This window comes from Manacus candei, unplaced genomic scaffold, assembly GCF_025592945.1.
Source record: "Manacus candei isolate 608988 ecotype Guabito, Panama unplaced genomic scaffold, ASM2559294v1 h1tg000015l, whole genome shotgun sequence".
NCBI lineage: Eukaryota > Metazoa > Chordata > Aves > Passeriformes > Pipridae > Manacus > Manacus candei.
The window spans coordinates 22,011,488-22,037,068 of NW_026138063.1; the positions used below are offsets into that span (position 1 = coordinate 22,011,488).

Sequence of the window (25,581 nt, forward strand, 5' to 3'; positions counted from 1 at the left end):
CCCTGACAGGAGGGGGGAGCCAGAGGGGGGGCAGGCTCTGCTCCCAGGGAACAAGGGACAGGACAAGAGGAAATGGCTTCAAGCTGTGCCAGGGGAGGGGCAGGTTGGACACCCGGAGGAATTTCTTCACGGAGGGGGTTGTTAAGCAGTGGAACTGCCCAGGGAGGTGGTGGAGTCCCTGTAGGTGTTTAAGGAAAGACTGGACATGGCTCTCAGTGCTCTGGAATGGGCGACAAGGTGGGGATTAAGCATAGATTGGACTCAATGAACTTGGAGGTCTTTTTCAACCTAAATGATTCTGGGATGACCCTGCTAATGACCTGCACATCCCTGGCTCTGCTGCATACCACCAACAGGGAGGGGAGGAAGACTGTGCCTGGTTACCCGGCCAGGCAGGAAAGGACAGCTACCTTCCAGGGATGTGACAACTGCCCCATCCTCAGCTCCCACCCCTCCACACCACGGCTCAGGATGCCCAGGCACTGCACTCAGCCACACACAAGTGCAGTTCTTAAGGCAAAGCTGCTGGAAGAGGGATGAAGGGAGTCTTTGCCAGGCTTGATTGACAGGAGACGTCAAGAACCCTGTGAGAGGGGATTTGAGGGAGTTTTGCATTTCAAACAGGGCAGGCCGGCAGAGGTTTACCCGGAGCGAAGAGGGAAGCCGAGGCTGCCGTTTCATCGGTTAACATCTGGCAGCTGCAAAGCTCAGAGATAATTCTGCCTCCGTCCTCCAGAGAGTTCAGATCTGGGAGGGATGCCAGAGACGTGGCAACTGGGAGGGGATGAAATTCCTTCACAGAATCCAAAACAGGCAGTGAAATATCATGATATTCTTCCTCCCTTTAAATAAGTGACTCTGATGCTGATTGAGCCTGTGGAAACGTGGGTTTTTTTCATCTAAGTGGAAGGGGGAGGAGAGCAGAGAGGGTAATACAGGTGGGGGAAGACAGATGGACAACAGCTTTTTTTTTTACTGAAACCAGAGCTTTTGGATCAAAACCTGCAAAGGCTTTTGATCAGGGTCTGCAAAGAAAGCTTTTAACAGTTACCTGCAGTTTCGTTTTTAAAAATCCAGTAGGGACACAAAATTATTTCCATTTACAAATACCAGGTTACAGAAAATGAATAGAAAAATCTGGATTTGGATTTTAAAAAAAAAGAAGAAGCTAAAAGAGATCTTTCAGGCAAAACTCTAGACTTACGCAGGGGTAATTCTGAAAATTAACTGGCAGGTGCTATAACAGCTTGTGCAAAACCATCATTTGCAACTAGACTATTTCAGTGTGGGCAGAACAATCCCCACCTGAGCAGCATTCCATGCCCCTCCACTTCTCTGCCAGCTTTGCACTTTGGGGTGACCGCAGCCAGCCAGAGACAGTGACAGTCCCCACCAGGAAGGTAAATACAGCAGCAAGGGGCTTTTCAGTTACAGAGGAAACTGTCCTAACAAAGCCTGAACACATATGCTGCCCCTTTGCAGGCATCACTCCTGTACGTGCCACCAGGTTCATCCCAGGCCCCTTTCCAGGTTGCACATCCCTGGCTCAAGGGCATGAACTCTGGGAAGAGGCAGCACTTGAGGAGGGTCTCGAGCTCCACACCTGAGCATGGGTCACTGGGACAGTCTGTCCCCATTCCTACACTCTCAGCCTACCTAGAGGTCCCCAAGCCTGAGCAGCAGCTGCCAGATCCAGCCATGGATCTGGGCGGATCCCTCCCACTGGAGAAAGGGCTCCTTGCTGGTACAAATTAGACGAGACGTTTTGGGGAGCCCCCGAGCGAGGAGAGCTGCTCAGGGCTTCACCCAGGCCAGCCGCCTCCTGTCCCAGTTACCCACCAGCAAGGACCAGCGTTAGGCTGGGGCCGGACGCGCCCTTGTGCTGCTGCCCGGGCTGGCGACCTGCAGCCCGAGTGCCCTGAGGCCACTCGGGTGGCCGAGGTTTTCTCCCACCAGCCTCTGGAGGTCAGCAGCCGGCAGCACTGGGGCCCCGCACCGGCAGCTGCCGCCGGAGAGCGGAACTAAACCCCGACCCAGGAAAGGGACGGAACGCGGGGAAGGACCAGGCGGCCTGAGCGCGAGGTCCTCCCTGCACACCACAGGTAACCCCAAATATTTGCAGGGGCCGGCACATCCTCCCTGCACTGCTCTCCTTCCCTGCAGGCACGCGGGAGGGCAGGACCTTCCTCATTAATAGGAAATGATTAATTTCCAAAGCCTGCTTTGCCCATTTAACATCTCCAGGTCTCGTGCCAATTTGTCCACGAGCAAGCCCCGTTCTGGGAACGGGAATGAATCCACTTTTCACTTTGCCAGCCTCCAATGTCATTTGCTCATTTCGTATCTGAAGGACGCACAGCAAAGCCTTTTACAGCTAAATCATTACTGATTTTACAGAAGTTAGGAGTAGCTGGTAGTGCAAAAAAACCCTCTTAGTGAATTTATTACACAGAATCTGACATTGTCCTGCATACATCGCCGTGTTCCTGGGAAATAACAAAGATTTCCAGTAAATGAGAGATGCCAGCAAGAACTTAGATAAGTGAACTGGAGGGTTACCTGGTATGGAGGGAAGCAGGGCAGAGACCACATCCAGACTCCCTGTGCAGAGCAGGAAATGGAATCCTTACCTTCACCTGCTCCAAAAAGGTAAATACCAAAGGAGAAACATGGGAGAAATCCTCCTGCTCTCCCCGGCCACACGGGGCAGCAGCTGTGCCAGGACAAGGCAGATGTCTCCTCCCAGGAACTTGTTTCCTTGGACATCAGCAGGAAAGCCACGGGCCAGCATCTCTCAGAGGCACAGCACTGCTATGTGAAGCTAAACATCAACCAAAAAGGTGGGGTTTCCCTCCAAAAGGAGCTGTAGCAGAGCATCCTCTGCTTGGGCTACAGCCCGCTCTCGGCTGGCTGGAGACAAGCTTTCCTGTCCACTGGCAAAGAGCTCTCATCACTGGTTTCCATCCAGCTCTCTAGGAAAACAGAAGCCCAACTTCTGGGTGAGGATCATTAATCTCATTATTTTTAGCTGACATTTCTAGGTGTGTTCTCAAAGCTCCAGGCTCACAGCAGAAGCACAGACAAGGACGGATCCATCGTGCACTGGTACAAGATCACTCCCAAAAGTGGGTGGAAGCAGATGACAGGTAACACGTCTGGAATTGTGGCGATCAAAGAGGAGGAATGGGGGACATCTGGCAGAGGACAGCCAACTGCTTTCTGCTGTCCCATCAGGGGCAGGGCATAGCACCCCAAGAGCTCTCCAGCAGCTCAGCCATGTCCCTCAGGCTCGAGAAGGTAAGGCACAGATGCTCAGCTTGAGCCACCACTCCAGTGGAAGGAGGGAATGGCCCCTGCTTTGCCAGAGAGGACAATAAGCACCACCCCAGCTAATCATAACTTCCTGCAGTGCATCTGGGCCCTTATTTATCCTGCAACCACATCTCAGCTGAGACTCATTTCTTCCTAACAGGGCTCCTCTGCAGCTGGAGAGCTCCAATGGGGTGCCCCAAGAGGCAGTGGGCATCACTTCTCTGCAGGACCTACCTCCAGCTCTTCCTCACCTGGTGACAGCTCCCAGAGGCTGCCAGCTGTGGAGTTGTCCCTGGGCTATCCAAGCTGAGGAAGATCCTTCAAAAGCAGGAGGAAGGGAGACTGTGGCTGCCCCATCTCTGGAAGTGTTCAAGGCCAGGTTGGACAGGGCTTGGAGCAACCTGGTCCAGTGAAAGGTGTCCCTGCCCATGGCAGGGGGGTCTGAGACGTTGTTTAAGGTCTCTCCCAATCCAAACCACTTTGTAATGCTCTAATTAGGCTGGGTTGATCAATCATGACACAATCCCAACCCAAAGTGCTCCACAATGTGACTGTGGCCAGGCTCCACTAGCACCTTCACTGCTCCCATCCATCAGCATCTCCTTCATACCCAGAAACTTCCCCTCTCCCACACTATTGCTCCCACTTTCCCTCCAGGAGCTTCAAGCATCTCCTGGCGACATCAGGCAACACCCCCTTCCCTTCCCTGCCCTTTCATTTCTTTCATCAAAGTTTCTTTTCATCTCCCACCTCCTTGCTCTGGGCTGTTTTGTTCACCTCCTGGCAGCCCACAGAGCTGAGCTGCTGTGCTGGGAAGGGCTCTGCACCCAGCGTGGAGGTGGGAGCCCACACCAACGTGGAGCCCTCCCAGGGGGGGAGCAAACCCTGGCGTTGGAGCAGCTCAAAGCCCTCCTGAGCCTCACGAGCTCCCCACAAACAGAGCTCCAACAGAGTTCCGTGGGATGAGGCGCCCGTCTGTGTCTGTCACATACGGAGAACATGGCAGACATACAGGGAAGGGTGTTTGAGCACAGGCTCCAAACACGGCGTGTATTCTGTGGGAGTCTCCACGCCCACAAGCATGCTCAGGTCATGCCAGCACAGAGAGCAGTGATCCTGAATGCTAAAGGAGGGAACGGGGAGGAAGATCCCCCAGGACACGCGGGCAGACACAGCCGGAGGCACAAAGGTTATCTGCAGATTACAGGTGCGATGCTCCCACCGTCGGGGTGCGGGGACGGTACAACTCGAGAGCAAGACCCGGAGGAGGGAGAAGAGATAAGCTTGAGCAAAGCGACGCTTTTGAGCCTCTTTGGCAACAGCAAAATCATCCCTTCATTTTAGATTAGCTGATTTTCGTGTGTGTTGTGTTTTTTCAAAGGTCAGCGCATCCATGCAGGTTTGCGTGTTTGAAGAAGAATACTGACCCCTTTTGAGGCTCTTCAGTGTTACACTGAGCTCATTCCCTTCGTCTCTCTCAAAATAATTTGGAATAATCTTGCAGAGCGTGCCCAAGCCCTGTTAAAGGGATAAAAAAGGGTTTGCCTCAGTTTGCCCATGTGGCTGGTGGCCAGAGGCTGCATCACACAGGCCAGACTGAACAGGGGGTACTGGGAGGAAAACACACTTTTTCCCCCTTTGCACTGAATGTCATCATTTTGCCAGAACTCTAGCCCCTGCAGCTGGTTATAAATCATCCATCAATCATGATTTAAAAAGAAAAACCCTTTTGCTTTCCCTCACCACCAATGAGCCAGGCCAGAGCACGAGGCCAATGCTGCTGCCTCGAGACCAGGCAGCACCTCGGGGTTGACACACTCCACCCCAACTGTACATACAATTTTACATAATCCATAAATGTACTCATAAAATAATCTATTTGTTTCTTTTCTGAAATAAAACTATCAACAAGCTGAGAACCACAGTACAACAGACACCCTTAGCTGTGAGCTGCTGATTTTTCTATGATACATTATATCCGATATGCCGACGCAATGAGTGGAACGTACCAATTTGGGTAATTGGTGAAGGCCTCAAAGTGTGTGTGCTGCTGCTGATCTGCCCTAAAATGTGTATTTACCGTGCGGGTTGTTTGCATTCCTGATGATCTGCGACTCCGAGGAGTTAATCAGGCAATCAGCTCTGCGCCTCCTCGGCTCTGGTGTGGGGGAAGCCACCCAGACTGTAATTTTAAAGCTGCCAAACGCCATTAAACTGTTAAACGGAGCAGGGGAAGGATTCTGCCGACACCAGACACCGTGGCAGGTACTCCCTTGAGCCGGGAGGACACCCGGACACCGCGGGGAAACACACTGCGAGGAGCAACTCCGGGATCCAGCGCTGACCAACACTCCCGACAGCACTGCGCTAATTCTTTGAGACTGGTTTCAATTTAAGCCTGAGCACTGGCTCAACTCTTCCCACTGGATGTTAGCATTCCCATTCCTCCACCTAAAATCCACTTGAGTAATCAACTGCAAAGTTAATGACTGGGGCCTCAAATCAGCAAAGTACTTGAGCACATGCTGAAGTCCCATTGAAAGAAATTAGACCTAAACAGAAGCTTTGCTCCAAAGAGAGCGGGCTTTGTGTAAAACGCAGCAAGAAGGTGGTTCAAAGCAAATATAATAGCCTATGGAAGTAAACCTTTCCCACTTGAGTGGCTTCCAAGCATCCTGCTCAGCACTCACAAGGACCTGTTGGAAGCATGGGAAACCTAGAGCCTTAGACCTGGCTTCATTTTGTTGCCAGCCAAGTCTGAGCTCAGGTTCAGAGGACAGACCTGGGACTTGCAGGCAGGTCCCCAGGTCCTGAACGCACAAGAGCACCTCCTGGGGTGCCCTGAGGTGGCAGTCAGGTGAAGGGCACAGCATCTGCTGTCCCACCAGGCAGGACCAGCACAAACCAGTCTGTCCGAACTCCGCACTGGGATCCCCAGCGAGCCGCGGGCAGGCTTTGCCCAGCACCACTCCCTGCAATGAGATCCAGCAGGGAGGGCAGGGTTACAGCCCGGGGACCCCGAAAGGAGCCCCCTCCTCGCCAGCAGCACTCCCCCCTGGCTTTTCCAAGGACAGGACTGAGTCTGCACATTCCCCGGCCCCGCGGCCCCGCTCCCGCCCCGCCGACCCCCCTCGCGCCAGCGGGTTCGCAGAAACCCAGCGTCCCACCCCCCCTGCCACCTCCCGGTCACGCTCCGGAGTGACGGGAAGAGCAAGGATCGAGTTTCCCTGTGCACCGGAGAACAGGAATAACGTTTGGTCCTGCCAAGGACAACACCTCACTCTGGCAGGTTGCACAGGTAACCACCTGGCACAGTTGAAGTCGAGCCGTAAGGTGCCTTAAATGTGGGATTTTACAGCCCCACACGGTGTTAATGTGTATGTATCGATATGCATACACATCAATAACCAACCTGATCCAAGGAGACAGTTTCCCTGGAAGTTTTCCAGCATCTGGATATCTTTATTACGGTGAAATACTTAGGTCAGAGCCCTAACTTGCATAAACTGGCACAGCTCTGCTGAAATCAATACCCCCACTCCAGCTCCTGCTATTTGATGAGGTGGCCCAAGATCTCTACATTGGTTTTACTGTCTTCCTTCATCATTTGCCCAGTTCTCATCTCAAGGCCTCTTGTATTTTTTTGGCTGATTTTATTTCTGTTTGTGGAGTCCTGGGCAAGGGCTGTGAGCACAGAGAAACCACAACAGCTTCGCTTGTAAGTGAGAAATCCAGTCGTGCCCACCATCTCAGGGAGGGTTTGTTTTAGTCTCCCAGCACTAGGAGATTACTTCTTAGTTTTCTGGAGATCCCCAGGTCCAACACTTCCCCTTAATCCCTCTTGGTGTCCAGCCCAAGGGTCGAGCATGGGAGCAGCCTGAGACACGGTGGACCACGAGGCACTCATGCTCTCCCACATTACCCAGGGTGCAGAGACACCCTAAAAAAAACCAGGAAAAATCCTTTTCTTACAACAACCTCTTGCAGAAAGTCAAGAGCAAAGTCAGAGACATCTTTCACAGAGGCAACTGCAGCGGGAGGGTAAGAGAGAAGGCCACACTCGGCCTCCACAGGGGGACCAAAGCAGTTTACGTGCTAATCCCTGTGTGAGCAACCAGAGCTGGCACCAGCCGGAGCCAGTTGTCTGACTCCAGCTCTTGGCAGGGAGGGACGGATGAACAAAAATATGTAGCGCAGGCACTGGCTGCCCGAAGCCACGGGTTGTTGGCTGTCAGCAAACGGACCCAGACGGAAAAATAAATACAGAGAACATCTCGAATTTGGAGAGCAATTCCTGCACAGCTGCAGAGCTCAGCAAGACCCCTGCCCAGGCTTTTCAGTGCCCACAGCGCTTTGATGGTGCGGCCAAGGGCAGGGAGAAAGCTGCCATCCCTCCCCCAGCTCACGTGTCCATGCAATGCTGCCAAGCTCAGGGATTTGTTTTTTCTGGGGAAAAAAAAAAACCAACAACATAATGCTGAAGCCACAGAAGAGGAGGAATGAGGGCAAAGAAGGGATTTTGGCAGGAGGGTGATGGAGGATGATGCTGGGAAGGGGTTATATTCTAGGGAATGTAGCCCGATGCTCCCATGGGATGGACAATGCTGTCCTCGTTGACAGCCTGGATCCAAGTGTCCATCCACACGGATGCTTTTGGAAGCACCACCTGTACATGTGCAACATCCCAGCACTCCATAACGCTGTGACAGGGCTGGCACGGGCAGGGAGGGAGGACGGGATGTGTCTAGATCTAAATAAGGCCACAGAGGTAAGGGCAGGATCATTTTAAACAGTTAAAGTTTCATTTTAATGGATACCACAAGAGGGAAAACATTCCCTGTGGCAAAGGGCAAAGCGTGTACTTTCTTTTTCCAAGGCAGGTTTTGCAGTCAGCCTCCTTGGGGAAACAAAGCACATTTTCATCCACCCCCACTCCCTACCCCACAATTTTAGAACCTGTTGGTTCGTTTTAGCCAGGTCAGAGTAGGGGGGATGTCTGAGGGAATTTCTGCTCCTACACTTTGTAGGTTGCTCCCCACTTCCACATTTTTTGGAGAACCGTGGCACCACTTGCTCAAAACCATACAATATCACTTCAGAAAAAAAAATAACAACAACAAAAAACATAAAAACAAACAAAAAAAAAACCACCACAAAAACAGCCAAGTCCTGACTCGTGTTTCCAACTCTGCCATTAAGCTTGTTCAGCTTGAACAGCACAGATCTACAAGTACTTTGCAAGGGCTTACCCCACCTTCCCCTAAAAAAAAATTCATTAGAATTAGCATTACTGAGACTGGGTCACACACCTACCTGCTGGAAAACCTTGAGGCAGAAGGTGGTGGTGCCTTGGTGCACCAGATGCCTCGTCCAGCCCCAGCTTTGTGAGCCTGTGCTTTGCATCGGGGTGCACTCAGTGCCACTTCAGCAGATTGGCTCAAGGACGATGGATTAAACAAGGCCAAGCAGATCAGCCACTGGAAATAACAGCTCTGGTGAGCCTCACATCCCTCTGTCCTGCCAAAGTGATTGTGAGCTGGGCCATTTTTTCACATGGTCACTAAAAGAAATGTAATATATCACGTTTTACACCGTGACTTGACCCTAGACCTTCCCAAATGTTTGCTGGTAAACTGTGCCACTGGGTGCATCTGCTCCAAAACCATCAGCAAGAACTTTCCTCTTTCCAAAAAGACTTAGTTCAGAGGATAGAAGGGTTTTCTAACTCTTCCTGAGGCTGGTGGGAGTTTGGTCTCACCCACAGATTCCAGCATCCTGCATTACCGGAGTGAGGAAGGTGTGTGTGCCTAAGGGGAGCAATGCCAGGTGGAACCCCACATATCACTAAGCAGAATCACTACAGTGTTTGCTTCACAATTCGGTTTTTCCTGGTCTGTTCTCAATCTCAGTGGGTTTGGGGCTGGAGGGGCAGCAGCATGGTCCAGCTGCTGTTGCAGTCCCACTGGCTCTTCCCTGGCAGGGAAGAATTAATAATTAAACACAAGCCAGGTGAGGAGTAGTGGGGCTAGAAAGCAGCTGCAATATTTCCCTTTTAAAAGGCAGGAGGGCAGGAGCTAGAAGCTAAGTGGCAATTCATCTCCCTTCTGCACAACAGCATTTCCAGGTAAATCATTAGGGATGAGCCAGACACTGCCATTTACGTTTCCCGTAGTCGATGGCAGGGTCCAACATCTCCAGGGTTGGGGGAAACAGCACAGAAAAAAGCTGAGAGCGCAGACCACCCACCAGCAGTATGGTCATGAGTGGAAGGGACCTTCTGCAGAAAGCTGGATGGAGCCACTACCTCCCCACAGCACGTCTTGGGAGCCTTCAGCTAAAACCAGCTCTGAGCCCCTGAGCTCCCTCCACCGTGACAGTGGATTTGCTGCAGCCCGAGTGAGGCAGCCCTGGGCTGGCCACCTGCAAGCTGGGCTGGCCACCTGCAAGCTGGGCTGGCCCTGGAAGCCCTCCGAGCCACAGAGCCCTCACAGCATTACTGAACCTGGTGGCTCAGCCCATCACCTTGACTTCAGGCACTGGCCCAGCATGAGGGCGGGTGATGGTCCCCAACCATTCACTGTGATGCACAGGCTGCTCTTACCTCACCAAGTGTCCAAAATTCTAGCAGGAACCACCACATTCTAAAGCCGATGGCTCCGAGCCCGAGCGCTGCCCTTTAACGGCCCGGCCCCTCTGCGGTGTGTGCGCACAAAGACAGGCAATGTCATCTTCCCGCCGCTCCCTTAACTGCTTATCGATCCCAAAGAGCCCCGGAATGGATTTCTCCAGCTAGCTATCATCCTCCACAGCCCGGGAGATCCCCCCTGTATTAGAGAGCAGACATCTCAGTCAGAGCTTTATTTACTGTGAAGGAGCAATTAAGCCGTCCCGGTTCGATTTATGGCCAGCACAGATAACCCCGCTCCACACGAGCCAAGGCCACTTTAACTTTCACACACTCACCTCTTGCCAGGTGCAAAAAAAACCAGCTTAATTGGTGCATTTTTTATATCTCTAGCCCAAATTCAAACCTCATCTGTGATCAGTGCAGTACAAGCCAGGAAATTATTCCCTAGAAATGCGTTTAATAGATTTTCACTGTGCTCACTGCAGTCACGGAACCAGAGCTCAACTCATCGGGCTTTATTTTCTGAAAGCTGCATCCTGAAGGTGATATTTGGGATGCTGGGGATTTAAATGTCCAGCTCCATGGTCAGGACAGTGTGGCAAAGCCACCAGGCTATAACGTACAGCAAGTAACACCCACAGTGCTGCTCCACTTGGAAAAGAAAGACACTGTCACGAGGGCAGGGACACGACGGCTGGTGATGAGGGGACCCAGCTGAACACCAAGCCAGCCTTGGTGGAGGGGCTGGAAGCCAGGACACCCCTCCCAGCCCCTCCCCAGCAGGCTCCAGGGTGCAGCATCCCAGCACACAAAGCCTCTTGCTGGTCCGAGCCTGAGCTGCTATTCCAGCAGTTTGCCATAGATAATGTTCATGCTTTACGGAAAATCAGCAAGATTGATTCAGATCTGCACTTTATGAATTTTTCCAACTACCAGCAGTGAATTAATCCAGTTGGAGACTGACTAAACTTCTCAATAATGCCCAGATTTTCCACACTATCAAATTCATTTCTCACTACCTACAGTGGGGTTTGGGTGGCAGGTGAAGCATCTCGATGCTGCTGTGCTGCTCCTTCCAGACGTCCCAGCTGCTGAGAGCCCACCAGGAATACACCCAGTGTCCTTCTGGGTGAGAGTCTGTGGGATTTGAAGAAAATCTCTTTTTAACTAACTCTATGTCTTAGCAGGACAGAGCATTAAGACTGGGGAGAGGGGGAAGTGCTACTTACAGACTCACCAAGCTGCTACATGGCACCGGTTTTAAACTTGTAGAAGTGGTTACTTTCATCTTCAGAGCTGGGCTTAGACCAGTAACAGGCTTCATTTCACATCTTCTCAACTGAGCTCTTCTGCATTTGAACCAGCAGAACGTGCTGATGTGCCCAGTGTCTGGGGATGTAACCTGCCCTCAGCTGCAGCCCTGCCCACACCACCTGGAGCTGTGGAACCAGGAACCCCTGCTGAAGAACCATTGTACCCAGCCAGCTCTCCCCTCCTGATGATTAGCTGGACACCCAACAGTCTCTGTTCTCAGCCTCATTTGCCCCTGGCATTGATGGTCTTCCCTGGCTGATGTCCTGAGATCATCTCTGATGGCCCTACAAGAAGGATGCCAGGAGCCACTCAGCTCCTCACCCAGTGCCCAGCACCAGGCACCAATCAGAGTCACCCTGCAACCCAGGGGGAGTGGGAAATGTCTCAGGATGCTGCTTTTTCTTAAGCAGACACTTAGAAAGCTTCTGAAAACTACATAAATAAATAAAAATATTGACAATGATAGCCTGGCTATTTTTAAGCTGATCTTTGCACACCAGCCCTGCTAAACTGATGTTACCTCCCAACTCTGGGGCCTGATAACAGTGAGATTCATTTGGGGCTTAATCTAATCACTGTTCCTGGAGTGTTTTCTAGAGTGTTTGCACAGAGCACTTGGGTGATAAACTGAGAGACCTTTCGAGGCAGTCATAGCCCATGTTGGTAAACACCTCCTCCTGCACAACTGCAGGTGCCACCACCCACCACACCTGCTTTCCAGTCCTGCTTTCTCTTTTGCTTTCACTTCCTGCACCCTTCCAGGCAGCCAGTAAGGAGCAGGGAACTTGCCCCAGCTCGTTTCCTTATTGCCTCTCTGTGCTCCATGGCACCTGCTTGTTGTTGGCATTTCCCTGTGCACTCACACACGGGCATCCCATCAAAACCACCCCCCAGCCACTGCTCGGTACCACACCTGGCCAGGTAGAGAGATCTCCTTTATGAGCTCCCGTAAATGGAACTGTTACTGGAGTTGGCAGGTGCAAAGATCAGCCCTGGTGGGACTATAAACTCCACTCACTTCCACCTTTCCCCACAACTTTTCCCATCTACCCCACGGAAAGCGAAGCTGTGGCCGGTCTGACAGAGCCCCAGAAGGTCTTGCTAACATCCTCACCTGCATGGGAAACATCCGAAGCTTCTGCATCACCTGGGCAAGGAGGTAATCACAATTCCAGGAGGGACTGATGGTGTCTTGGCAGCTGCTGGTTTTTAGAAATCCTGCAGTATCCATCAGCTTCCTGGAGAGGCAAGATGGGAGCACTGGGATGGGAGGTGTACTGGAGGCTGGGAACACTGGGACAGCCATCCATGGTACTGCAGACTTATACACTTATCTGCTCTCAGATAATGAAAATAAGAGGGGAAAAAATAAAATTCCCTTCTAGCCCTTTGGACAATGTCTGCATGTTAATTTAGCAACTTCCAGGCAGGATGGTATTTTTGTCCCTGCCTATGGCAGGGGGATTGGAACTGGGTGATCTTTGAGGTCCTTTCCAACCCAAACCATTTTATGATTCATTCTGTGATTTATTGTATGATGGCAAATTAATTTAAAACAAAAAAAAAAAAACCATTCAGCATCTGAAATAGAGTATTATTTCCTGCAGCATTAATCGGTGGCACTGGTACCACATAATTTGTTACCGGTGGCATATTTCTGTATGGCTTCATTTCCTTAAAAGCACGGGAATTAATTAGGTGTTTGCATTGGGAAGGGACTGGCAGGCACTGAGCATAATGTGGGCAATCACCCCAGAGGCTGCACGGAGGCATTAAGGGTTTGTAAACCACGGTGTAAATACCACAGCTCTCCTGCCCTGCGGGGATTGAGCTGCTCACGGGCAGATGTGATTCAGCAGCTGAGCACCTGCCCCTCTGGATTTAAGTGCAGAACAAGGATTCACCTCATCTAAGTCATACACAGCAACACTGAATCATCAGGATTTGCTTCTCAGCAGCTGAGTGACTGAGTAGCTTTTCCCAGAAGGAAGTCCATCAGGCAGCACACAGCCCCGGGGTGTAACCAGCCCTGGGGTGCCGTCAGCCAGGTGAATCACAGCCCCTCAGCTGGCACTACAACTGCAGTTCACCTCCTTATCTTGTACCCCGAGGAACTCCGGCTGGGAAAATCCCCATCCCTGGTCAGGGCAAGCAGCCCCCGAGAAGAGTTGCTGAGGGGGGGATCTGCTGCTGGGGAGAAGTGTCACCTCCGTGCTCAGAGCCAGGATGATGGAGCAGCTGGAGGCACAGCCCACACCCCCTGCTCCATGGCTGGCTGGTGTGTCTGCAGCCATTCCCAGGAAGGGCAGAGATGGGAGAGGGCTTAAGGCCAGCAGGTCGAGGGGGTGATTCTGCCACTCTATTCCACTCTGGTGAGACCCCACCTGCAGAGTTGCCTCCAGCTCTTGGGCTTCCAACATAACAAGGACATGGAGCTGCTGGAGCAAGTCCAGAGGAGGCCGCAGAGATGCTCCAAAGGCTGGAGCCCCTCTGCTCTGGAGACAGGCTGGGTAAGCTGGGGCTGTTCACCTGGAGAAGGGAAGACCCCAGGGGGACCTTAGAGCTCCTTTCAGTGCCTGAAGAGGCTCCAGGAGAGATGGAGAGGGACTTAGGACAAGGGCCTGGAGAGATAGGACAAGAGGGAATGGCTTCCCACTGCCAGGGGACAGGGTTAGGTGGGATATTGGGAAGGAATTCTTCCTTGTGAGGGTGGTGAGGTCCAGGCCTCCTCTGACCAAGCATTAAAGTGGGTTGCCCTAAGGAAACCTTTCCATGTTTTACAGGAGTTCAGAATTCACTCTAAACTGATCTATTTTATACACATGCATTACAGATTTGTATAAATGTGACCTTTTAAGAGCCGTCCTGTGCACTTGTTGAGCATTACATATAACCCGAGGATGAAATATTTCAACCAACAGCTTCCAGGTGATGTGAGGGTAAAACTCAGGGCTGGGAAAAGGAGAGGAGAGGCAGGCTCAGAACATCAAGTACTAAAGAGAAATGTGCCTCTAACCTCAGCTCTGCAGCAGGTTCGTGAGGTTCTTCACCCTCAGATCTCAGTCCTCACTCTTCGAGACTCAAGCAGGAGCTCAGGTGACCTCTTTAAGGTGTGCTGAGACCCCTGAGGACAAAAACGAGAGATGACAGTGGCTTTAGCTGCCAAAATCCTCAAAACCTAAATGCTTTGGGGGCTGATCAGAAAACATCAGAAATGTTACAGGAATTAGTAAAAAAAAAAATCTCCAGTTTGGTGCTTTCTTATGGGCCTTGTATAAGAGACCTTTCCTACAGATAACTTGGTAACTCCATCATCAAACTTCCACTAAAGCAGGGCAGAAACAGCTCGAGTCTCTGGGTCAGAGCTGGGAACTGTGGCAGTGAATCTCCCACAGCAGCCCTTGCAGTATTAACATTTAAAAAATCACGAGACCTCAAATATCCCGACGCTAAGTCTCATGACCTTTAAGTCAACTAGATTCAGGTTTCTTTTTCTTTGACTCTCGTTATGCTTTTGGGATGGAAATAAAAGACCTTGTTAGGTTTAGGGGACATTGCAGGGAGCTTCCACCAGCCTTTTCTTCCCAAATTTACACTTCTGGTCCCTTAATCTCAGGTATCATAAGTTCTGATTTATTTTTAAGCAGTTCTTTCAATGTTGACACATTTTGTTTTTAGGGCAATTCTTAAAAGATTTTTAAGCTTGGTGGAAATGAGCCTCCCTGTGAGGGTCACTCTGATCCAAACCAGCATTAAGTTGGCTCTCAAAGAAAAATCTCTTTCTGAATAAGGAGTGGCCTCGTGCATTTTACAGGCTACAAGGAGAGCGAGGGCTAAGATTCAAAGACAGAATATTAGAATAATAGAAAATGCCCCAATCCACGTGCTGTGCCACGTCCTTGGGCACACAATACCCCAGGAGTCCTCATTCAATCCTCTTGCCACATTTCTGCCTTTGATAACACGCTCCACTGAAAAACCAAACCCAGCTCAGAGAAAGACGTGCTTTGGGCTGCGTTTGTTTGATTGGCTCAAATCAGAATGTGGAGTCAGGTGTTTGTTGGCAGCTCTTTAGCACTGAGAAAAGCCCTTTCCTGCTTTTCTTCTGCATTCCCAAGGTGTATATTTTAGATAGAAGTCACATTTATGACCGGGGCACTCACTGCTGCTCCCAAAAGGAAGAAGACAGGGCCTGCTCCTGCTCTCCTCCCTCCTTCTCACCATCCCAATGTGCCTCGTGGCTCCTGGCCCTTGGCTTTGCTACAAGCCAGCAGGGACCCCTGACATCCCCTTTTCTGGACAGCAAACGGGCACAGAAACCCCCCCAAATCCTGCTGCCCACATTCAGCAACGCCAAGTTCCCCCTCGGTGCCCTCCAGTCCCTCGGCTGCTCCCCACAGCCCCAAGGCTGGACGGGGCCGCAGGCACAGGGACGCTGGACCGGCACAGCCTGGGGACACCCAGCCACCTCTGCCGGCGGCTGTGTTTGTACGTACAGATAAATATACACGGGGCAGAGCCGAAAAGACAGAGTCAGCTCCTCGCCGGGGTCCGGCGGCTCCTGTTACCGGCGGCTCCCGCGCCCAGCGCACGCACGCTCGTTATAGCAGCCGTCGGGCTGGCACAGAGCGGAGCAGATGGTCAGGGCAGCTTGGCCCGGGGCCACTGTCAGCCCCGGGCTCCTCACCTCAAAGGATGTGCTCACCGAGGCCACCTGGGCCCCCTGCACACCTGCGGGCTGGCCAGGGCAGCGGCACCGGGGGAGAGCCGGAGCGGTTGCTGGCGTGGCAGGGGTTAACACTAAACGGTCCCAAAAATCGCGGTGCCCCCGCGCCAGCATCGCCAGCTGCTACGGAGGGTCCTGCTCCTGCGTGAGCAAAAGCCTGGGATAGCTGTAGGCAGAATTTGGCAGGTAGAGACACCCTGAGCAATGCTGACTGGCAGAGGGATCACAGCACCGCAGGGAAACCCTCAAAAGCCACAATCACCCAGCAACGACCTGCCCTTGGTGGCCGTTGTTGATGCAGCTCCGGCTGCCCAGAGCTCCCAGGAAGGATCTGCTGCCCCGTTTGCCCCTAGGACAAGGGCACAAGGGGCAGAAGGGGCACAGCAGGGCAGCAGGAGGAGCAGGGGAGGGGTGGCAATGGCAGGGGCAGGAAGCAGATCCTGTGCCTGGCCACCACCCCATGGGCTGGGGGCACAGGCAGGGAGCCAGGGCTTGCAGCTGGGCTGCAGGGAGTGGGGCCATGGGCAGGGATTGGCCATGGATATCACCTGGTGTTTTCTGCCCCCCAAATTAGGCATTTTGCACCATCACCAGTCAACTGGGGCTTTCTGGCCAAGAGCAATAGCTTCTCCAGGCAACCACAGGAGAGCTCCCGTGGCAGGGGCACAGTGGGGGCTCTGTGGTGCATCAGAACAGGAGCTCCTGCAGCACTAACACAGCTGTGAGCACGTGAGAGCCCAACAGCTCTGCTCCAAACTGTGCTCCCAGGAGCCCCAGGCAGTGAGCACGGCCATAAAGAGCAGAGGCAGCAGCGCTCCAACTTCCTGGCACTCGGGGAATCTTCCTGGATCACGTTACATTCATGTGTCCTTGGCTCATCTCTGTACAGTTGAAAAACACTGTAAGGGGAGCCAGTTAATTGGGACAGCAGGGCTCAAGGAGCAAAACCCAGGGAACCAGCTCCTGCTTAATTGGAGTCCTGCTGCTGTACCCAAAGCAGCCTGTTTGCACAGCCCTGCTTTCTCAGGTGCTCTCCGGCTGCTGGTCAGGGTCGGCTGCCCACCAAACCTCTGTGTTGCTCCCGGGCTGTTCTGCAACATGGTCCTGAGGAGTGGCCAGTTCCCACTGCTGGTGGGGTGGTTGTGGAGTCCTCATCCCTGGAGGTGTTCAAGAAACAACTGGACGTGTCACTCAGTGATCTGGTCTAGTTGACAAGGTGGTGTTCAGTCAAAGGTCAGACTTGAGGTCTTTTCCAATCTAAATGATTCCATGATTCTGTGATTTTGGCACCAAATGAACCAGAAAGAAGGCAGGCATTAAGGGTGATGGCTGGTTGTGACCCCCACACTGGCACGGATGAGGACAGTGGGGTAGTTGCAGTGACACTCAGCATTCACTCTGCTGGTGCTGCATGTCACAACCTGCCCTGCCTTAGCACGAAAGGCTCCCAGCCCTGAGGGGATGTTCCCAGGCACTGCCACGGTACAAATAAATAACAACAATAATACTCAGTGGGGGGGAGCCCTGCCATCTGACCCAGTGCTGATGGAAAGAGCAAAGAGCCTGTGTTTGCCCCCAGCAATGTGAATCCACTGGCATCTGGTCACCGAGCAGGAAGGGCTGACGGTCGTTTGGAGGGAGCGGCTGTGGCAGTGGGACCGTGGTGACAGAGCTGTGCTGGCACCAGCACCCACACAGCTCCAGACTTTACTGGTGCAAACCCATCACAGGCAGATGAGCTCCAAACACCAAGTGCACCACACACAGCCCTCACACCTAACACCCAGGAGACCTTCTCTTACCTTTGTTATGGATGATTATTTAAGGAATACTTTTAGAGTGATGAAGATGCTTTGCCTCTTCAGTGTTTTCCCTCTCTGAAAGAGGACCAGTCCTCACTTCCTTGGCTCCGTAGGGGTCATCACAGGGGTCGGGTCTTTTTTGCTTGAGTAGTCCTAAAGCAGAAAGGGACACAGATCAGGAGGGCAAGACACACCCTTGGCCCAAAGGCATCAGCTCCAAACGCAGCCCTGAGCCACGGGCAGGGAGGAGGCAGACAAAGGGCCACATGGGTCACCATGGATGTCCCCATAGCACCCTTGAGCTAAACCAGGTGACAGAAGCAAAACACAGATTTGAGGGAGAACTACTCCCTTCCAGGTGGGCAGCTTGGTCTCTCAAGGGACTGGGAACTGACAGTCCTGTTTTCTTTGCAGGCTCTGCCCAGGCTGTGGAAGCGAAGACGACGATAAAGCCGACGATCTCAGTAAGTCAGTTGTGGGACCAGCACTAGAGTGACACTGGTGTTTAAAAATGCAACCTCAAGTACAGCAAGCTGGGGCTTGTGGAAGACTCTGCCTTACTCCTTCTGCTTTTCCACTTCTGGGGGATCTTGGGAAAAATAAAAGAGCTTCCTCTGATCCTACCAAACAAGAGGGATAAACTCCAAGTGGTGTTGTATCAGGGTGCAATACACAAATTACCACTGCCACCACTCCAGTTCCCCAGTTTCCAGGGAACTAATAAATTTCCATAGAATCACAGAATGGTTTGGGTTGCCATGAGCAGCGACATCTTACATGAGATCAGGTTGCTCCAAGCCCCATCCCACTCAGCCTTGAACACTTCCAGGGATGGGGCATCGACCTCACTGGGCAGCCTGTGACATGAAGTTATAAAATATTTCTAGAAAGAAAAAATGCAGCGAGGTGGTTGATGCTCCTTCCCACCCAGTTCAGCTGCACCAAATCCAAGTAGGTCTATCCCTGTCTTTAATCACAATATGTGAGCTTGGCTGGATGAGCAGGGAAGGGGGGTGGATGGTACCTCCAGCTCATCTCCCAAAGAACAAAATACCAAGCTCTGCTGAGCACTGTGGCAAACCTGGGACTCTGTAGGTAATCTGAAGGAGCTGGCAGGAGAGAGAGGCAAAGCAGAGCATCATTCCTGGGGTAACGGCCCATGCACACTCCTGCCCTGAGGCTCAGCCCATCACATTTCCAAGAGGAAAGCTGAGGGAGCAGCACTGTCCTTGCAGCTGCCTCAATGACAGGAATAATGTGCTGCAGAGCTAAGGGGGACAATGGGACTATGATAATGAAAATACAGGAGTGAAAATTCATTACTGGAGTCTGCTCGGGAGCATCCTGAGGGATCCCCTAAGGTTTTCTGGGCTGCTTTAACCCTTTGGGCCTGGCTCTGGTAGTCAGGCCGATGTGCTGTGCTGCTGTCTGTGCTTTCCTTCTCTTTTTTTTCCCATTTCTCTATCAAAACAATGATCTCCTTCTCCAAACAAAGCACTGTGCATCTCGCAGATCCACAGGGCCCTTTGGTCCCAGCTTCCTGCAACTGTGCACACACAGCAAAAAGCATAATGGTTGATTTTTGGTCAGCTGCTCCAGGAAAGAGTCTAACAATGTTTTCTCCTATTTCCAACAGCTCACGTGGAGATGGGAGCAGTGACTGGACAAGACAACCAGCCCAACTCCACAGGTGAGTTCATTCCTCCTGAGGGGAAGAGTCTTCCCTGGCTGCTTTTTGGCCTCCTCAAGCAGAAGGGATCTATTTCAGTGCTGTTAACGTTGCTTAGGTCTTAATGCTGATAATGTTTGCATTCTGTCAGGACTATGAAAAGTTAGAGATTCCCATCAGGCATCTCCATGGCAACCCCGGGATGCTCATCCCAGCCAGGTGCAGTGTCCATGTCAGAGTGACAGGCTGTCAGGTTCATCTCCCACTGTCCTTTGGAAGGGCAATGGGAACTGAGAGGGGGTCTGGCTCCTCTCAAAGCACTCCCAGGCTGCTGAGGAGCAGCACATCAAATGCCTGGGGGCTTCGACCTGGGGAACCAGCCAAGCGGCTCTTCCCAGCTGGTGGCAAAATACCTGGCAAAGGTACTTTTGGCAGGGTTTTTTGGAAGGTATTGGTACCTGGCGAAGGTGGTTTTGGCAGGTTTGGCCGATGCAGAAATGATTTGGTGTTTTGGGCTTCTCCCACTGCCAGAAGGTGCAGCCTTTGCTCCTGACACAGCAGCAAATATGGATAGACCTTCTCAAAGACAAGAGACAGCTACCTCTACAGCTTCTCCAAGTCGTGGGCAAACTTGCTTCCATTGCCACCATTGTGTCCTCAGCTCATCCAGTAGCTCACATGTCCAGGACCACCAGGAGAACATCCAGCCCCTTCCACAGCATCCTGGTACCTTGGGTTAGGAAGAGATAACTCCAGTGAGAACTGTTGCATGATCTTGCCTCCAAATGACCATTCTGGTCCTTTAGCTCTGGCTCCAGGTAAACACAGCCAGGGAGCCTGTCCACCTGCAGGCAAAGTTCCTAAGGAACTTTGCTCTGCTCTTATGGCATCTCAGGAAGGAAGGTTTGGAGGTTCAGTCCTATCATGTCCACTTTCCTTCAAACACCACAACTCACACTGAGCTCCAGGTATTTTTTCCAAACTTGCTTTCCATTTACCTTTGTCATTGTATCAGAGAATACCAGGTTGGCTGGGCAGAGGAGATAAGTGCTTTGTCTATTGGGTCACCAAGAAGGGCTTTGCTCATCTCTGCAGCAGAGAGATGTTGATAAAATGCAAAAAAATAGCACTTTCTGCATCTCCCAGGAAGTGCCATGCCACTTGTTTAATTAGAAGGGGCAAGGCTCCCTCCTGACTAAACCAGAAATAGACTTCCAGGGAAAAAATAAACCTGCCTGGGTATTCTGGGGGACTCTCAGAAGGAACAGCTCTACAATCTCCCCCAGTCTTGCACAGTACAAGAGCCAGAATTTCAGAGGAGGGATATGTGGAGAAAGCCAGTCTGCTCTGGGGGAGAGACCCCCTTCATATTTAATGCTAGTGTAAGCAGTTAGAGCATATTTTCCACTCCCCCCCCATTCCTTCACCTATGTCTCCTCACCCATTTATAACCATGCTGCCCATCTCAGATGCACTTGGTGTCATACATCACCCTCATGTCCCAGGGCAGTTTTATGGTAAGTGGTTGATCATAAAACACATTGCCCAAGGGTACAGCTAATGGATAATTTGGGTTACCAGGACACCTTGAAAAAGGATCCCTAAATCCTCTGCAGGGTCGCACTGGCCCCCATTGCCTTCAAAGGATGAGTTATTTGAAGACTACCCACGAATTGATGTCTAATGACCGTGTGCAGCCCAGCCAGGATCCTCATCCAGCAAGGCCAGCAGCAAACCCAAGCCAAGCAGCAGGGCTGAAGGTCAACCAGACAGACAAGGCAGGACAGCTCTGGAGAGCCTGGCAGCCTTTGGTGGCCAACGTCCTGTCAGCAGCCCCCTCTCTCCTTCCCTCCCTCCAGCAGCCCAAGTGCTGGGACAGAGGCACCCTGCCCAGCAGAGCCCCATCCAGCTGCCAGGGAAGGAGGACCTCCCTGCCAGAGTGCGACCTGAGGTAGCTGAGGACACACAGCCACTCCTGCAGGTCTCTGCCATGGGGCATCCACGTTGGTCTTTTCTGTTTTTAAGAAACCTTAGCAAAGCATCTGCCGAATCTCCAGCTGCTGAAGGCTTGTTCTTCAGGAACAAAGAACAGTGGCCATCACAGCAATGTCACTTGTCACTGAAAAAAGGGAAAGTGGGAGAAACCTGCAGAAATGTTTGCAGTGCTCTCTCTGAGCACAGAGCTGTGACACTCTCCCTGAACCACACTCCACTCCTCACCCTGCTCCGTGCTCCTCACACAGCTGCTTCCAGCACCTCTGTGCAGGCAGGGTGTCCCCAGGCTCCCTCATAGAAGGAGTGCTGTGCTGTATCACAAGCCAGGGGCCAATCAGGCTTGGCTTTTATCCCCAGCAATCTCACCTGGGATGCAGTACCTTCTGCCAGAGGCTGCCCAACTGGGGACAGTTATTTCCCCATAGGAGGTGGAACTCACCTTCAAAGCCAAGTCTCTCCCTGGGGTCGCGCCATTCGACTCGGTTTTGTGCCGACCCTCATTGTCTCCCTGTCATCTGAACACATCCTTGACCTCTCCAGCAGGGCTACCCCAGCCATCAGTTAGCCTCCCAGTTGTGTGGATACCAGGAAACTGGATACATGGGCTTATAGTTCAGTGGAAAGTTCTGCTGCCGTCTTAAATCATAAAGCACAGCTGCTGACACAGCAGAACTGCAGAGTGAACAGTCTGAGCAGCCTGGGGATGGAAAACGCCGGGAGGAGAATAAGGGCAGCGTCTTGCAGCTCTGCTGGAGAGAGGAAGAAAGGGCAGGGAGGTCAAGAGAGCAGATTAAAACTCACCAGAGTGCAATTGTAATGCGTTACCCACCATGGATGCATCCCAGCATTCCGAAGTTAACTTGCAAGGAGCTGAGATTCAATGTCTGCAAGTGCAAAGTAATGCCTGGGAAAAAACAAAACAACCCCCAGACTACAAATATATCCACACGTGATAATGGGCTCTGAATGAGCAGTTCTGAGGAGGAGACACATCTTGGGGGTCTGGGTGGACAGTACTGGGAAAATACCCACCTCCTGGATGGTTAACAATGCCAGGCTAATGCTGGGATGGGACCTGGACAGGAAGGGCAGGGAGAACAGCACAGGAGCCACTGGCACACCTGCACATGCAGCAGCACCACTGGCCCTGGACAAGGGCTCAGAAGAGGAGGAGCAGCAACAGGGAACAGCCCCTGCACGAAGGCTCTCCAGCTTGGAGGTGACACTGCTAACTCCTTCCTGGACAGCAGGGCTGGGAGAAACAGGGATACTCTTCATCGCAACCCAAGAAGCCGCAAGTGCCAAATGAAAGGCAAAGGTTTCTAAGCAATGAGTAATGATGACCCAAAAGGGTCATCAAGGATGTCAGTACCAAAGTACATTAACGGGGGTTCATCTTAACCTGACTTTGGTGTTGCCTCCAATGGAGTTATGTGCCCAGGCTTCCTCTCCAGACAGTGGGAAGACCCCACAGCACTGGGATATAACCATCCCCCCGAGGTGGACAGCTAGAGCAGCTCAGGAGAACATGCTCCGAGGAGAAGGGCAGCCCTAGCACTTTTTCCATTACCAGTATCTACAACAGCCTTGGAAAAGCACTTGGACACCCTCAATCTCAGCCCTGGCAGGACTAAGGTGTCCAGCAGCCCCTCTCTGGCACAGTGGAGGCAGGATATCTTCCCACCACACCTTCTGCAACCCACAGCCTTTACAGACTGTTGCAAAGGCAAAACACCTGCACAAGAGTTAAAACCCTTTCCCAGGAACACAGCCTATAATTTTCCTTTCCACCCAGCGGGATTCAAATAACCTAATTCTTGCTCTACATTCATACTGTCTCTCTCTCCCCCCCATCACCCCTGGAGAAATGCCAGCCATGTGGTAAATACATGTAATCATGGCACTTGGATAGCAGCTCTTGTTCTCCAGCCATTAATTGACCTCCCTGGGATTTAGGTGAACATTTGAAGTCCTGCAGGAAGCCCAGTGAGCTGCATTTATTTGAAAATCAACATGGCATTAACAGGCTTTCTCCTTTTCCTTCTCAAAATGCAAATATTTTATCTTCAAAAATATCCTGGCCCATGGAAAGATGTTGCTGGTCATTGCCTTATCTCAGGCCAGCAAGGGGGTTCCTGTGCATGGGAAATTCATGGCCATGGAAACTTCTTGGAGCAGGAGGACTCCCTGCTGTAGGGGAGGCAGCAGCACCCACCTCGAGCACAGCCTGTGTCTTCCTCACGGCATGCACAGAAAAACACCATCAGAAATATTCCCTTTCCTCTCTCAAGGAAAAAACAGAGGATAAAAGAGAAGAAAAGAAAATGCAAAAGAGCCTTCAAAAACCAACCACCTTCTCCCCGAGGACTGGCATTTCTAGGAAAGCAGAAGCTCCTTTCAGATGCTGTCAGTGTGCTGGGAACACGTGGCTGGATGCAGGTGAGGCCAGCACAGGAAGGCAGCAGAGCTCAGCCCATGGGCAGCCGGGCCAGGAGCACCCAGCTCACCAGGAAGAGAGATAAAATGAGGCTCTACTGAATTTTACAGCCTGGCAGGAAGGAAAGTGCCAGCAGCCCCCAGAGCAGTGACCGCTACGTGCTGGGCTGTGGAGGCTCCAGCTCAGAGCTGCCAGGGAAGGAACACATCAGCTCAACCTCAGCTGGTGCCACCAGAGCATCCACACTGAGCTTGGCTCAGGGTCCCAGCATGGCCGGGGCTGCACCCCTGAAAACCTGCTTTTACCAACATCCCCAGACAGACCTTTTTCCTTTGTGTTGTCACTGAGCCACCACCTCTCTGGAGCTGGAGAGGAATGAGGGCAAGAGCAGATCTGGAGAAGCAGCAAAGGCAGGACACACAGGGAAATCCCTGGGGGTGGGAGGCAGGAGCAGAGAGAAGAGGCTTAGAGCAGAATTTGGTGCAGGGCTGAGGGGAGACCAGATTTAGGATTCAGCCATGCCAATGAGTAGTTCAGGAGATCAGACTGTCCCACCCGGGACATGAGGGAGAAGGGCCCAGAGGGCCAAGGGCTGCACCCCAGATGAGTGGCTGGGGAGGAAAGGGTGCTCTGTGCTGGGCAGGAACAGGCAGGAGCTGCAGGGCTCAGTGACAGGTGAGAGGGGAGTGCTAAAGGCCAACAGGCAGATGGCAAAAGTGTGATTAGAAAGTCACTCCAGCCATAAATCTTGGGGACCTGGAGACGGGCAAGCCCCAGATGGCTTGGAAAGTCTGCCTGGCGGAGCCCAGCCCAGCTCAGCATGCATCTGGCCCTCCTTCTCCTCACCAGGTTTAACCACCTCCAGCCAGCTCCTCGTGGCCAGAGCTGAACTAGAAACCCCTGAACCTGAAATCACTCCAATGAGCAAACTAAAAACAAAACCACTACCTGGACTAACGACAACATCATCATCCATCCCAACACGGAACTCTCGCTCCATTATTGGGGGTTACACACACATCCCATTCCTGACACTCCCCTCCTGGTAGGGATGCTGTGGCACCATCCAGGGGGGCACAGAGGGTGCAGGATGGTGCAAAGATGCACCAGCAGAGCTGGGTGGAGGAAGGCTCCCCGTGGTCACGCACACTATTTCTGGATATGCTGAGGAGCTGCTCGGGGCTGGATTTGCAGGCGAGCACGGGGGCGTATCAGCTGTCCCTGCTTTGGAAGGGGCTCAGGAACAGCACAGGGGCAGGAGATGGGGAGGGAACAGGATTTATATGGAGATCCACGGGGAAAACCCGTGCCTCCAAACATAGTAACATAACACCAGGTAGTAGTACCAGCTCCTGCCTGTGGATCCAGGACAACAACTTTCCCCACGCGCAGCCAGAAGAGCCCACTGCTCTCTCACTCCTGCCTGAAAAGCAACACCCACAAAAAGCACCCCGCCCATGCCAAGCTCCCGAACCCCCTCTCTGCCAGTGGGTGCCTCCTGCAGCCCTTCCCAAAGCTGCCAGAGAGCCCTTCAGCCCACAGGTGCTGTCGCTCCCCCGGGACCCCCGGCCAAGCCAGCGGGGGTTTGGCAGCACGGCCGGGACAGGGGCCAGGGGTAAAATTAGAAAGCCTGTCCCTGCCAGCCCCTGCTGCGACCTGCAGGGACCAGCTGAGCCCAGTTGCTAACCTGCACTGTAA

At 52.4% G+C, this 25,581-nt stretch overlaps 1 protein-coding gene and 2 long non-coding RNA genes across 5 annotated transcripts in view; 1 reads left to right on the forward strand and 2 right to left on the reverse strand.

The window, feature by feature from the left end:
- Window positions 1-6,794: 6,794 nt before the first annotated feature.
- On the reverse strand, window positions 6,795-15,912 carry LOC127468546 (uncharacterized). Of its 2 annotated transcripts, none has more exons than XR_007903592.1 (7): window positions 15,751-15,912; window positions 14,271-14,378; window positions 12,369-13,769; window positions 11,170-11,538; window positions 10,964-11,077; window positions 9,914-10,136; window positions 6,795-8,789 (listed from the first exon to the last, which is right to left on the reverse strand). It is a non-coding gene; the product is annotated as an uncharacterized LOC127468546 (long non-coding RNA). The 2 variants fall into 2 exon arrangements; XR_007903591.1 differs by having other exon boundaries at window positions 6,795-8,872.
- Window positions 11,852-25,581, forward strand: part of KY (kyphoscoliosis peptidase) — a 32,023-nt gene continuing 18,293 nt past the window's right edge. The window contains exons 1-3 of one of the 2 annotated variants that reach the window (XM_051781786.1): window positions 11,852-12,413; window positions 18,197-18,246; window positions 19,419-19,472. In XM_051781786.1, the coding sequence (XP_051637746.1) occupies window positions 12,373-12,413; window positions 18,197-18,246; window positions 19,419-19,472 (145 nt within the window). In that variant the 5' untranslated portion in view covers window positions 11,852-12,372. Of the gene's footprint in view, window positions 12,414-15,963; window positions 16,167-18,196; window positions 18,247-19,418; window positions 19,473-25,581 lie in introns of those variants that run through there. The other variant, XM_051781788.1, reaches the window with a different exon arrangement.
- On the reverse strand, window positions 16,208-23,250 carry LOC127468550 (uncharacterized). Its single transcript, XR_007903596.1, has 3 exons — window positions 21,886-23,250; window positions 20,053-20,181; window positions 16,208-17,935 (listed from the first exon to the last, which is right to left on the reverse strand). It is a non-coding gene; the product is annotated as an uncharacterized LOC127468550 (long non-coding RNA).